The sequence below is a fragment of the Chenopodium quinoa genome, unplaced genomic scaffold, assembly GCF_001683475.1.
Source record: "Chenopodium quinoa cultivar QQ74 unplaced genomic scaffold, ASM168347v1, whole genome shotgun sequence".
Classification (NCBI taxonomy): domain Eukaryota; kingdom Viridiplantae; phylum Streptophyta; class Magnoliopsida; order Caryophyllales; family Amaranthaceae; genus Chenopodium; species Chenopodium quinoa.
This window is the reverse complement of record NW_018742733.1, coordinates 1,597,645-1,612,878: the sequence shown is the minus strand read 5'-3', so window position 1 is coordinate 1,612,878 and position 15,234 is coordinate 1,597,645. Positions and strand designations below refer to the sequence as shown.

The 15,234-nt window shown below is 33.6% G+C and overlaps 2 protein-coding genes across 2 annotated transcripts; both read right to left on the bottom strand.

Moving 5' to 3' along the window:
* Positions 1-3,222: 3,222 nt before the first annotated feature.
* On the bottom strand, positions 3,223-4,655 carry LOC110723510 (F-box/FBD/LRR-repeat protein At4g26340-like). Its single transcript, XM_021902864.1, has 2 exons — positions 3,819-4,655; positions 3,223-3,579 (listed from the first exon to the last, which is right to left on the bottom strand). Exons 1-2 carry the CDS (start codon positions 4,653-4,655, stop codon positions 3,223-3,225), a joined length of 1,194 nt encoding a protein of 397 aa, XP_021758556.1.
* Positions 4,656-5,822: 1,167 nt separating this feature from the next.
* LOC110723509 (putative FBD-associated F-box protein At3g50710) lies at positions 5,823-9,684 on the bottom strand. Its single transcript, XM_021902863.1, has 4 exons — positions 8,836-9,684; positions 8,314-8,591; positions 7,956-8,094; positions 5,823-5,939 (listed from the first exon to the last, which is right to left on the bottom strand). The coding sequence occupies exons 1-4, from the start codon at positions 9,682-9,684 to the stop codon at positions 5,823-5,825; spliced, it is 1,383 nt and encodes a 460-aa protein (XP_021758555.1).
* Between the last annotated feature and the right edge of the window lie 5,550 nt (positions 9,685-15,234).

Sequence of the window (15,234 nt, the reverse complement as noted above, 5' to 3'; positions counted from 1 at the left end):
GTTATAATAATTTGTATTGATGAAAATTTCAAGATTTAATATGTTTTGATTTTTTTATATAAAGGAGTAATGGCTGATAAAGGAGTAATGGCTGACCAGAAGTTTACCAAAATAACTTATATATTATTGTCAACTATCAAGTTATCAGAAGCTCACCGAATACATTATTTAAGTCTTTAACGATCCAGAAGATCATCACCTACTAGAATTACGAGCAAGTGATTTATGCTTGTATAACAATTTTTTTGATTGGGGCTATTATATGTCAGCACATATTAAATTGGAGAAGAAAGAAAAACGTACAACTGCACAACATATGTCTCCCCATTGACATTGATCTCCAGAAGAGAAAATATTATTGAAAATTTAATAATAAATACACATGAAATATAAAGTTAATGAATAAATGATTCTTCATCGAAATTGTTCTCCGGAAGAGATGAATTTTGATTGTGATCCTCCCAATGAAATGGATTTTAATGCAAATTTATATACTAAGTTGGTATAGAATTAGACGTCCCTATAAAAGAAAAATTTTACCAACTTTGGGGGAGAAGAAATAGCAAAAGTTGGAAAAATCAAAAAAAAAAAAAAAAAATAAAGAATATTTATGATCCCTATAATGATAATTTGAAAAGTTATATATATGCCAACTTTTGTATATATATTATCAAGATATGTTCTACATTTATGATTTGATTTGTATTCAGTTATGACTCATGTTGCATAACATTGAAAATACATTTTGGTCATATTAATTATGTTTATACATTGAGATAAAATCTTGCCAATTGTACTTGAATCACTACACCTGAAGTGTAGGTTGTATATGACCGGTTCCAAAATAAAGATTTGTTTAATAGATATGATATTTAGCAAGATAGTGCAGTTGACACTTATAGTGTAATAGTATATAAGTACCATTGTGTATGAAATACCCTAAAAGTGGTATAGATATCTGAATTATTATAATAGATGGCCTATGATGTAAGAAAAGTTATGATGGTACCAATGAGAAATGTATTCAGATATCATAGTAAAATAGCATGCGGAATGTAAGTTAAAGGAATTTTTTAATACCGATACATAATGGAACCGATGAATAATATGCATATGCATAATGGAATGGACTAATGAGTAAGTGATCTGAAATATATGTACATTTTGATGTCGACATAATGATAATGATCATAAGTTTATCATGGACCCGAAGTCCAATGAAATATGGATTTTTAAATCCACACTGTACAGTGTCTTGCATCATTTTGAGTCTTATATTCATGTGCATGTGAGTCATAGGTTAATTGTTTATTGCATATGTAGGAAGTTAGATGCATTACTCATTGTATAATTTGTTTAATATGTTATCATGTTTTATATATCTCATATTGCATGGATTAATTTCTTACAATGGTTGTGGTGTATGTGAATGTTCATTCAAAGTATAGTAAGACATATTTACAACTTTGATGAAAAATTAGAAAGAGATATTATATTCCAATGGGCTTATAATTGTAATGAAATTATTGATGACACCTATTTAATTGCACGTTATGAATCATGTAAGAAGAGTTCCTGAAGAACTTATATACGACGTATTTATATATCTAGCCCTACAAATTTTGTCTCTAGAATAATGCAATTACTATCAAACTCTTGAAAAGTCTATGTAAATACATCAGTGACATCTCAACCTGAAGTTTGAGAATATAAGAGTTAGTGATCAGATTTACAATTTGTATTCGCAGAAAAATTATCGTGTAGTTAATTACGAAACTTCTAAAGAAACGGGATACTTATGCGTGAGACTGTTTTCTTATGGTCCAGAAGAACCATGATCAATGTATATACTTACATATGTTATAATTCATATGAGATTGAAGAATGACATTAATAATGTCAAGTTTTGTGATCAAATGATTATTAATAAATGTTTGATCAAATAATGATCATCAATTTCTATTATTAACAACTTCCACAAGAAGTCATAATCACATAAGTTTAATTAATAAATCAACTATTAAACAAAGATTTGAAATAATGATATTAGAGATAAACACATGTATGGTGAAATGAAGACACTTCACATGTTCACGTGAAGACTTGAAGAATTGAAGATGCAACTTCAGCTTAGGAGAGTCGAAGATCAACAAGTGATATTTTACCAACTTATTAGAAGATATCCAACATATTGGATTCATTGTTGCGACACTAGAAGATCTCAAGTTATGTATTCATCAGGGGGAGAAAATACGCGCTGCACTCTTTTTCCCTTGACCATGGTTTTGTCCCAAATTGGGTTTTCCTGGTAAGGTTTTTAATGAGGCAGCATCTCGGAGTGTTATGAAAATATTGTGTGGATATCCATTATCCTCTTTGTATGCTTCCAGAATATTCTAGATCTAGGGTTTATTTTATTTAAGCAAACCCTACTTATAATATTCTATTCTATGTATATATATACCCCTATCATATGGAATAATATGAACAGATTAATTCTCTCTCAATCTCTCATCTTTCCCCCTTATTTTATAACATCTATGAGATTGATTCAACCTTTTTTTTTTTTTTTTTTTTAACGAGGATTTAACCTTTTACATACAACTATACAAGCAACAACTTTTAACATCAAGCAATTTAAGGATAATTTTCAATTAATTTGGGATAACTTTTTAACTTTAAATTTTTTTAAAAAACTATTAAACTTTAAATAGTGTAAATATACCATAAGATAATTTTTATAAGAATAATATTGTTCCAACTATATATATATAATATTGTTATGGTTGATTTTAACTTAGGTTACGCTACGTTCATTCCACCCTTTTTTTTGTTGAAAGACAATTATTTTAACAAACTTTAATTGTTTTTGATAAACATTCAGGGAGAACTTCTGGTTGCTGCAGTTCGTAAATTCATAGGGGAATGGGAAGTCGACCTTGCTGAAGCAGCAGCTTTGCGATATGGACTGCAAGTTGTAAGGAGGCTGGGGTATGGCAAAGTTTGGGTTGAAAGTGACTCTCTCAATGTCACAAAAAGGATCAACAACAGTACAAAAGGCCGTTCTCTAAGCTATTTTGCTTATTGATCGATGACATTTATAAGCTTTCTTTGTCATTTGATATGATATTTTTGATGTTTCGGTTCATGTGAAATGTATAGGGAATACGGTGGTCCATTTAATAGCTAGATGCAATATGAGACACTGGTGAAAACAATGAACTAGTTTGTAGGATTGATTGTCAACACCTTCAAGTTTACGGCATTTTTTAACAGATATTCCAGCACTCTCTTATCAGCATTTCCCCATTCAAACAAGCTGATGTTGACAACTTCAAGTGTTGGTATTCGACATTTTGGCAAATAAGTAGCAAGTACTGGACTACAATAGCATACATTAGATTTTACTGAGTAATCAAGAGACACGAGATTAGGAGCACGCTGCAAAATCCATAACACAAGATACCGCCATGATAATTTTGAGCATTTGATTAAACGACAGTTGCGACCTTTTACGACCAAATGTTTCAAGTGTGGAAACAACGGCATTTGATCATGCTCATCACCTCCAAGAGATACCTAAAGTTAAAGATAGAAATGTCATTATATATTGACAGAGAAAAAAGTTTAAAAAATAAAGGGAAATTCCTTGTAGCTCATACTAAGAAACGAAATTTATTTCCCATGGAGTATTTTCGTGAATAAATCAACAACTTTTTCATTATTGTGAGCTCCACAATTAAATAAAGTTGTTTATTTATTTACGAAAATGTATGAGTAATTGGGGCATCCCCATAAGTAGTAATATTAGCTCATACCTCTGTTATATCAACTTGTAATTCTAAAGTCATCAAGTTATTAGAAACTTGTTGAAGGAATTTAAACACTTGTTCACGGAAATAAACACTGCGGTATATGTGAAGTCTAGCTTCAACTAAAGAGGGCATGTTGTCAAACTTGCAGTCTAATAAAAATTGGTCGATACAAAGATATTCAAGACTTGGAGCAGCTACTGTTGTATCTATTTCATCTTCTAGGTCAAAGAGATTCAATCTCTTTATAGAAGAAGAACGAATACATATATTTTGCACTCCGAAGCAATCCCGAATAATTAATTCTTCGAGTCGAGGCAACCTCATCAAGATATCATCAAATGAAAAATCATCTGAAAATTTGATTCTTGTCAAGTGTAGGGTTAACAGATTTGGTAGATGAATTGAATTCCGAAAAGGGGAATCGAAATCTGTCAATTTTAGCACCATAAGTTTCTCATTCGAAAAAATCCCTGATGGTAGGTTTCCCCTCCTTAAATTAAGATCTATCTCAACAACATCCCGTCGCATTATATTCCTAATCCATGAATAATATTGGAGGGCATTGACAGTTCTCCGACAGGTGCATTTAAGCTGAAACAGCCGTAATGATTGTGTATCATTACAGATCAAGACTCTATCCATAAACGCGTTGAAACAGTAGACAGAAACAGAACCAGAAGTCGAAAAGTTTAGCACAGGGACTTGAGTCCAAACAAATTTCCATCTTTTAGACAATATGCTAGTAGCAACAGCTTCTTTGGTCGACAAAAACGATAAGATTTCCAAGAGGAGGGCATCCGGCAAATCGCTAATCCTGTCTACCTGTTCAACCTCGGCCATTGTCAATTCTCTGCGTGTAGAGAAAAGAATTATTATGGAAATCAGAAAGCAGAGATTACAACTTTACAAGTATATATATACTATCAGAAAAATAAAAACAGAAATATGAAAGGATAAAAGGACATAATAGTAGAGTCTATACTTACGGAAAATTGATTTTCTGATGAATTGGAACAGGAGCACAATTGGGGTTTTATATACTGGAAAAACTAATAGTGTTATAAAAAAAATAAAATAAGTAGCAAAATCCGATAATACTGTCTCTGTTTTTATTTTATATTCAATAATTGAATTTTTTATACCAACTGTTGCACAAAATATGAAATAGAACTGGTAAAAGAGACCTTGTTTATAAGAAAAATCAATAAATTCCTACAAAATATCTTAAATTTATCTAATTACAAACCTCACCCGGCAATGCATAAAATATATAATTAAATAAAAGATACAATATATCTTTTCCCAAACACAAATTCTTATATTAATTAAGATAATCGTACATACATAAGATAATAATGGGTTGTTTCAAAAAAAAAAAAAAAAATTGTTAAATACCGTCTTCGAATCTCCAATTAACACCCACAAAATAAATATATTTTACAAATTTACCCTCAAATATTAAAAAAAATTACCCTCCCAAAGATAATTTATCCCCAAACCCTCAATCCCTCTTCTCTCTCTTATCTCTAAACCACCGCCACCTCCTCCTTTTACCACCCACCACCACCTCCACCTCCTCTTTTAACCATCTACCACCACCTTCGGTTTCTCGATCTATATAGTAACCGCGGAAATGACTAAGACAAAGACGAGGTTTTTTTAATTTTATTTTCTGGAATTGGGTTGAACCACTCAAAATATTCGAACAACCTAGGCTTTAACGCCTAGTATTTTCGAACTACCGTTTGGTTTTTCGAAAATTTTGGGCGAAAAAACTAGGCACTTTAGTTTATGTGGTTCGAAAAAACTGGACGGTTCCCCCTTTATTAAAAAAAAAAATAAATCATTTTTGTAAGCTTTTGGAGTTGTTTTAATGGAGTCTCAAAATGAGGTAATTGTTGAGGAATGTAAGAATAATGGGTTAATGAAATTAGAATTGATGAGAAACTCATTGTTGAAGAATTGGGGTTGAATCAGGTGTTGTTAAATGTTAATTATGGGAATATTTCAGAATCGAATGTGCAGTGGTATAGTCCATTCGTAAAGATTCAGATTACATACACCTGCACAATAGCTTACATTGTAAAGCTTGAGGAACTGAATGGTTTTAGCCTTAACATACACCTGCATAATAGCTTTCATCATAATGGTTGGGGAACTAAGAGGTTTTAGCCTTAATTGATTTGAGATAAATTGGAATAATTCGAATATGATCTAGGAGCAAACCTACTGTAAACAAAAGAAACTGTATATCGTGAACCTTTTTTTTTTCATCAATATTTTTTGAAAAAATAAAAATTAATCTATATTAACAATTTATTTTAGGCAACATAACAAATGTTTGTGATTAGATTTAATTATAGGGTAATGCTATATGTATCCTAAGCGCTATATATATATATATATATAAGCATTAAATACACTCTCGAAAATTGTATAAAATTAGGAATTCATGACAAAAACACGCGTAAATCAGTGTAATTAGTGTTTATATTTTTATGATTTCTTAACTTTTTACGATTTTTAAGTGTAAATTTAATGTTTATATTTAGCCCTAAGGGCTATGTATAACATTTTCCTTAATTATATTGTAGCTACTTAAAAGTGCGTTAATTAGATTTTCAAGGGTGACGTTTATCTTTCATTTTTAAATTACTCGGTCAATGCTAAAGTATAATTGTTAAAAAACCAAACTCATTAATTTACCTCCATCTAGCTGAATGATCGGTCTCAATTTGGGAGGAAGAACCGGCAATAGACACAAAATCATCCATTCTGGTTCTATATTTGTTCGAATAAAATTCTCAGCTAATTCCATGCGTCTAACTAAAAAATCCTTTCTTCTTCCATTCCTACTAAAATAATTTTTACATAACTGGACTTATTGTTATAGTTTTAATAAACTAATTTTTTTCCATTAAAAAACTAAACTTAATATTTTGTAAATGTTAAGTGAAGTCCTACCTTTATCGATAAAACATAGATAATTTTATTAATATTGAAACTTGTAAGCAAATACATTGGCTATAGTCGGGATTAGTTAAAGCCAATTCAATTTGCATTAACTGTGCAATCAATATATACAAAGTATGGTAGCAATCTTTCGGCTACAATTGTGCTAACTAATTATCCTAATGCTAACAAACTAGAAAAGGATAAATACTAAAATATACACTTAACTAATTAAGATATATACAAGAATATATTAACATATATTCTAACAGTATTAAAACGACGATGTCTTACCGAGTAATCAAGGGAGACAGAGATTAGGGGCACGCTGCAAAATCCATAATACAAGATACCGCCATGAAAAGTTTGAGCATTTGATTAAACAGTGGTAACCCCTTACGATCAAATGGATCAAGTGTGGAAACAACGGCAGTTGATCATGCTCAGTTCCTCCAAGAGTAGCCTTAAAGTTAATGAGATGCAAAACAAAGGTATTAACAGAAAAACAGTGAAAAATTATAAGTAAGAAGCAGTAATATTAGCTCATACCTCTATTGTCTCAACTTGTAATCCTAAAGTCGTCAAATTAGAAACTTTGTTTATGGATATCTAAACTATTTTGCTTATTGATCAATGACATTTATAAGCTTTCTTTGTCTTTTGATATCTTTGATGTTTCGCATGTAAAACGCATAGGGAATACGGTGGCCCATTTAATAGCTAGATGGTATGAGTACTTTTCCCCAAAAGTGCGTTAACTTTGGTGAAAAATGATTTAATTTAAGTCCGTTCTAACGTTTTCTAAAAAAAAAAAAAAAGTCTATTAAACTTAAATTATTTAACCAATTCTCTATTATATCTTGAAGTGAACATGTCCAGCAAATACATTAGATCGTATATCACATACATTGGCTATAATTGGGATTACAAAGAGCCAATATGTAATTATAATAATAATAAATAAATAAAGGCAATTTTTAGAAAATATGTATGCTTTGGGTAGTCCAAAATTTGGACACCAAGTACTAAATGCAGGTAACAAATTGCCTTAAGTTCATAATAATTTTGAAAATAAAACCTATATGTTTTAAGGCATCTGAGAAATTAAACTTGAAAACATGATAGCCTACTAGTTTCTTATTAAAAAGTAAGACATTATCTTTGATGTGAAATTACAAGCTTACATACAGATGAGGCCCTCGGAACATTGAATAGTCTTGTAAGTGCGGCAATTGTTTTTCCATAAACCGTATCCTTTAAATTGATTGTCAACACCTTCAAGTTTACGGCATTTTTTAACAGATATTCCAGCACTCTCTTATCAGCTCTGATACCATGACAAAATATTTATGAGAGAATTAGAATTAAATTGGAACAGAATTGCTTGCCTTCTCATTGATAATAATTGGGAATATATAAAGTTACAAAGTCCTAGTCCTCGTATCAAAAGATATCATAGGATCTTAGGAAATTAACTAAAATATAGGAGATAAATATATGGAAATATTCTATCAAATCTTCCTAATATACGATAATATCTCAATACTTTCCCCATTCAAACAAGCTGATGTTGACAACTTCAAGTGTTGGTATTCGACATTTTGGCAAATAAGTAGCAAGTACTGGACTACAATAGCATACATTAGATTTTACTGAGTAATCAAGAGACACGAGATTAGGAGCACGCTGCAAAATCCATAACACAAGATACCGCCATGATAATTTTGAGCATTTGATTAAACGACAGTTGCGACCTTTTACGACCAAATGTTTCAAGTGTGGAAACAACGACATTTGATCATGCTCATCACCTCCAAGAGATACCTAAAGTTAAAGGTAGAAATGTCATTATATATTGACAGAGAAAAAAGTTTTAAAAAAATAAAGGGAAATTCCCTGTAGCTCATACTGAGAAACGAAATTTATTTCTCATGGAGTATTTTCGTGAATAAATCAATAACTTTTTCATTATTGTGAGCTCCACAATTGAATAAAGCTATTTGTTTATTTACGAAAATGTATGAGAAATTGGGGCATCCCCATAAGAAGTAGTAATATTAGCTCATACCTTTGTTATATCAACTTGTAATTCTAAAGTCATCAAGTTATTAGAAACTTGTTGAAGGAATTTAAACACTTGTTCACGGAAAGAATCACGGAATCGGATGTGAAGTCTAGCTTCAGTTAAAGAGGGCATGATGTCAAACTTGCAGTCTAATATAAAATCGTCGATACAAAGATATTCAAGACTTGGAACAGCTACTATTGTATCTATTTTATCTTCTTCCATACGATATAGGTCAAAGAGATTCAATCTCTTTAGAGAAGAAGAACGAATACACATATTTTGCAATATGAAGCAATTCAGAATAATTAATTCTTCGAGTCGAGGCAACCTCATCAAGATATCATCCAATGAAAATTTTTCTGAAAATTTGATTCTTGTCAAGTGTAGGGTTAACAGATTTGGTAGATGAATTGAATTCCGAAGAGGGGAATAGAAATCTGTCAACTTTAGCACCATAAGTTTCTCATTCGAAAAAATCCCTGATGGTAGTTTTCCCCTCTTTAAATTAAGATCTATCTCAACAACATCCCGTCGCATTATATTCCTAATCCATTTATAATATTGGAGGGCATTGACAATTCTCCGACAGGTGCATTTAAACTGACACAGCCGTAATGATTTTGTATCATTACAGATCAAGACTCTATCCACAAACGCGTTGAAACAGTTGACAGAAACAGAACCATACATCGAAAAGTTTAGTACAGGCACTTGAGTCCAAAAAAATTTCCATCTTTTAGACAATATGCTAGTAGCAACAGCTTCTTTGGTCGACAAAAACGATAAGATTTCCAAGAGGAGGGCATCCGGCAAATTGCTAATCCTGTCTACCTGTTCAACCTCGGCCATTGTCAATTCTCTGCGTGTAGAAAAAAGAATTATTATGGAAATCAGAAAGCAGAGATTACAACTTTACAAGTATATATATACTATCAGAAAAATAGAATCAGAAATATGAAAGGATAAAAGGACATAGTAATAGAGTCTATATATACTTACAGAAAATTGATTTTCTGATGAATTGGAACAGCAGCACAATTGGGGTTTTATTGTTGGTAAAATACCTGTTGATTCCAATAACAAAAAAGAGAAGATGAAGGGAAAATACTTGATTGAAGATCTCAAACTCATAGTCGCGCCGTGGAACAAAATCCACTGCCTTAAAAGCGAAATACACCACCACCGGTACAGGTTTCCTGATGACGCACGCCCCCCAAGTTTAACGCAACTCTCTCCGTAATCCGTGCACCCGAACTCGAAGAGTGGAATTGCTCAAGAACTGTTCAGATCTCAAAAGGTAGGTTTGTGTTTTCGGCTAGAAAGTGAATAAATCTCATGAAAAGGTATACTCGTATTTATATGAGTCTTGGAAAAAGGAAACACGTAAACAAACCGACCTAGGAAAAAGGCGGGCCCGATCGGGCAAGCTGCCGCCCGATCGGGCGCGAGATCAAGTTTTTCCAGACGTAGTGTCGCGCCCGGTCGGGCGGACACCGCTCGGTCGGGCGATCTGAAATCCCCATTCCGGGCGAGCCATCGGGCGAAACCGCCCAATCGGGCTCGTCAAAACTTGAGTCCGCCGCCCGGTCGGGCAAAGCCCGCCTGATCGGGCGCGAGAGATATCTATTTTTCCTTGACCACCTCCGCCCGATCGGGCGCGAGTCATCCGTTTGCATTACTTTTTCCAACAATCCCCCACTAATGCGAGCGGATCTTCAACATGAAATCTCAACAGTAAATGAAAGTCTTAGTACTTAAATGCTAGTATCCAAAGGTTTGAACTAACACATTAGTGCACAAGGTTTTCAACACTTCCCTAGTGAGTATCCTAAGATTTGAACTCCTAGGAGCGAGGAAGGGACCTTGAATGCACATACCTTGACTTTAGAGCTTAAGCAACTCCGCCAATCTTGGCCTACACCTTGGGCTCTCATGAGTACTTCAGGAAAACTACACCACAATTTTCCCTTGAAGGAGGCCACCCCTCGTACTCACATAGGTGTTCCGTCTGTGCATAAAACACATATTCCCAGCACATATAGGGTCTTTCCTTGCAGGCTTAAAACACATTCAAGCACCTTGCAAACCCAAGATTTTTCTGTGCAATGGAATAAGAACATTAAGAACGAAAAGTTCAACCCTATCAACTCGACGGTGCATCTATCAATCCATTGTTCAATGAGCTCTTAGGCTAGATGCATTAAGGGACACTCCCAACCTCAGTCATTCGGTACCACTATCGTTCCCTACTCGAGAAGTATCAGGGCTAGTGATTCTAATTTATTTAAGAATCACTATCGTTCCCACCTCTCAAGCAACTAGGCTAGTAGTATTAAGAGCAAGCAATGCTCAACCTTCCACTTTCGGTGTCATTATCAATCCTACTCTAAGAGCCACTGGGATAATGGTCTTAAATCCACTTAAGAGCCATTATCAATCCCTGCTCAAAGAATAACTGGACAAATGACATTAAGAGACACGCTCAACCTTACTGAATCCACCTGATCAACAAACCACTGAAAAAGGTTATAGATTCAATAAACATAAATGGTGTAAATCCAACAATGAGTCAACCAAAACAAGGCTCCAGACCCATTCAGAACAAAAGTTCAACAAATTGAAACATTTCGGTGTGTCCATGTAAGCTGTCACAATTGACCACCCAATCTGGGTTATGGACATATTAAGAGCACTTAAAGCTCAACCTGCAAGCATCAAGCAACAAGTCTACCAAAGCATCTCATAACCATATAAATTAGAGGGTTATTAAGCCAGATCACTTCAGGATGTAGACTCAATTTTTAAACTTCGTCACTAGAATAATTTAAAATACCCCACAGGATCTTAAATATATTCTCTTAGACAATCAAGCACTTACCTGTGCTTCATCCTGGTATAAGGACCTGCTTGATTCTTCTTTGCTTTCACGTACTCTAATATGAGTATCACCTCCACAAGATCTGTCTAACTTTGTCACTACATCTGTAGTTCCTGACAACATACATAGACACTTGTGAAAAATAATGAAGAGAACATGAGGATCAACTTACCCCCACAATGGACAAACTTCCAGAGATTAACTTTTGCAACAATCATCTTCTTGACACACGTCATCCAATCTAATGAACCTTTGCTTCATAATGGATAGTGTACAACAATTTGTTTTGCAGCTCACTCGAAATAGAGCACCACCCTTCATCATGTAAAAATCATACACTGAAGAGGTTCAACTAATCATCGTTGTTCATTCAATCATTGTCTCTTTTAGAATTTACTGGATAGGTACTTGAGAAACTTTCTCACATTAACCTTCATCCCTGTACTATCTGAAACTCAAACAATAATTGAGTAATTCTCTCTTGACAAACAGAATGAACAATATAGTTTACAACAAAACCACTACACGTCAAGAATAGTTTGTTCATCATTTAAATTGCAAAACATTAGCACATTTGAATCAAACATCAAGGCCAAATCATGAAAACAACTCTGGCTTAGACATGATAAATATAATTTACCAAAACACTTTCTCTACATCACAATAATGAGATTAATGCGTACCTTTATTAGTTCATCGGCATACTTCCTAGAACCATTCTGCTTATCACATTATCTTGTACTTGTCTCTTGGCTTAGAGACACGTATACATCTTTATCTCAATTAACAACATGCATGTGAAGTTAACAACTTATGATCATTCTAGCAAATGAATTCTATCAATGCGAACCATAGTAACATCACACATGCATCAAGAAGTTCAACTCACATGCCAAGAAAAACTTAACATAACAAGTTAGAGTACTCAAATCTAACCCCCACTCACCATACATATCACAAAGGATATAACATCATGAGCAAAAAATACCTCATCTTCTAAGTTGTCACCTGTGCATGCGTTTTAAAGTACACAATCTTGATTTACAATCAATCATGCTAGAAAGCTTAAGCAACCTTACTGCAAATCAGACAAGCTTAGAACAAACCAGGTGAGTCATAAGAGTTGGTCAGCACCAAACTTATAGAGTAAATCCTAACAACATAGTATCTTACCTTTAGCCCATTTCCAATCAACCACCTTTCAACTCACCTTGAAAGATACTTACAACAGATGGATTTCTAATAGCAAGGCAAGATATACTCTTCTCAAACATATCAGACTCAAAGAGAGTGCACAACTCGCGTTAACATGCTTCTTTCCACAACTAGTCAATCAGGTTTATCCATATGGTTCAGGAATTTTCCATTCACCACTACATGAATATATAAACCACACATCAAACATCTAAATACAACTTTCGATCAAGAAAGTAAAACCAAGATGATACACAACTAGTTTAAGCTTTAATCCAATACACCTTAGATGATGAACTCATCAACTTTACTAGCAGAATAAAGCTTAGGAAGCAAGAACAAATCCTATGAACGAGCAAAACTAACATGTCATGTCATTGGAAAACATATACTTGAGACATTTCAAGGATTTAACATATCAAGCTCGCACATGATAAACGTAGCAGATATTCATCATACATATCACCCACAGTCCCACAAGCCTTCATGTTTTATGTGAAACATATACAGAAGTCAATTCTTCATTATTGGAAAACCCCACATCACATATACCACATGAAAATAATCATGAATCAGGTAACAAATTAGGGAGTATCAACCAAATTCTTGGGTGAAATACTTACTAAACAAATAAATAGCTGATACATATCTGCAACCCCCACAATACTAACATTCACAGAATATTAATAGTGTTTAAAGACATATAGAATGTTAATTCCCATCCTTACCTCATGTGGGGCACTTACACTTCAAATTTGCACGAGCATTCTAACTTTGCTAAGTCAAGCCTTTTTAATTCTGCTAATAAGCCCGGAAATCAACTTGGTCTCATCTAGACCATCAACAAGGAAAAATAATTTGCTACACCTCTAGCAAATTAAATACATTTCAAGTTCGTGAACAAAGCTAATTAAGATCACAAGAATTAAAAGAAACAATAATTCTAAATCCCTTTTTTAATCTAAAAAAGAGACACTTACAAGCTTATCACATACTCCGTGCTCAACAAAACATTGTCCATGATTAGGAAAAATAACAATTTAAAAACACTATCATAAGATAGAACACATGTCATCCCTAATCTACTAGTAGGACAAAACACATTAAAGTCCATGAACATAAATAGAATACCATTGGACAAAACATACATTAGCAGAAATAAATTACTTGCAAAACAACAAGCAAATAGCCACAGATAAACATCTTTTACGGAGACCTTCCTCCTCAATGCCACTCCTTTACAAGAGTAAAACTAACATACTAGTCAATTACAAGATCTAACTCACCTCACCCCCACATAGCATTGCATTAGCTCATAATAATAAAATTATGCACACTTGGGGCACATAATAAACAATATTATGCAGAGTTAAAAAATTAATTACATAAACTGAGGACGACTTATCTGATTTTGTGCATGTACCAAAGCTATTGACGAGCCTCGCTAGATGATTATATTCTGAAACATCTAGCAGCAACATCTTTAATGTCGCAATACCCACAGACGTATGGAGTCGGCTAACTCCAGCTTCGGCTCAAACAAACTTGAAATTAATCCACTTGATGCAGGAACATCAACTATTATATTTCATGAATTTACAATCACGAGACCATGCGACACAGTTGACTTTTCAATAATTTCATTATTTATCATCAACACAAGCACTACCGCTCCTCTTTGATTCACAAACTCACTTGAGTGCCATTAAACTATAATTTAACCAATGAATTAAATCCACCAACTTAATGGAAATTTTTCCTTATTAGGCATATATTCTTGAAGCTTAATTCAACTCCAATATCAAAAACAATTTGACGGCATATCTCCTATTCAGAGAGTTGATTGATAAAAACTCCATGATTAACCGACTTAAATACCAAGAATGATTCTTGATTGAATCGATCAAAAAATACTGCACCCAAAATTAATCTTGATACTCGCTAAGTTGAGTACAAAAAAAAAAAACCGTAAATTGGTAGAAGGAATAATCGGTCGTTGGACAATCACCCTCAAGCCAAACAATATTTCTACCTAAACCAACCTAAGAAAAGTCTAGGGTAAGTAGAGGATCGTATCCACAGGGAATGGGTAAGTACACCGAGAGTATGAAACGGTTGCAATCTAATTCGGTCACAAATTGGGGGTTTTGATTAGGTAACTACTATGGAGACGAACACTAGGGGGAAATAGGGATCGACTCCAACCAAACCAACGGATCAAAATAATAGGCAAGCATGAACTAACACAAATTGGGTGATAGAGAGGGCACTCAGCATTGCCTTCTTTCGAAGCCACAACATTAAGCATTCCTAAACTAAACTCAACT

What these genes read in the sequence shown, in the direction of transcription:
- LOC110723510 (XM_021902864.1), bottom strand. Translation starts at nt 4,655, where the DNA reads ATGGCCGAGGTTGAACAGGTAGACAGGATTAGCGATTTGCCGGATGCC. An exon ending in TACAAGTTGATATAACAGAG is followed by an intron (nt 3,580 to 3,818) that starts GTATGAGCTAAT and finishes CTTTAACTTTAG; the next exon opens with GTATCTCTTGGAGGTGATGA.
- LOC110723509 (XM_021902863.1), bottom strand. Translation starts at nt 9,684, where the DNA reads ATGGCCGAGGTTGAACAGGTAGACAGGATTAGCAATTTGCCGGATGCC. An exon ending in AGCTTGTTTGAATGGGGAAA is followed by an intron (nt 8,095 to 8,313) that starts GTATTGAGATAT and finishes TCATGGTATCAG; the next exon opens with AGCTGATAAGAGAGTGCTGG. An exon ending in ATGTTCCGAGGGCCTCATCT is followed by an intron (nt 5,940 to 7,955) that starts GTATGTAAGCTT and finishes GCTATTATGCAG; the next exon opens with GTGTATGTTAAGGCTAAAAC.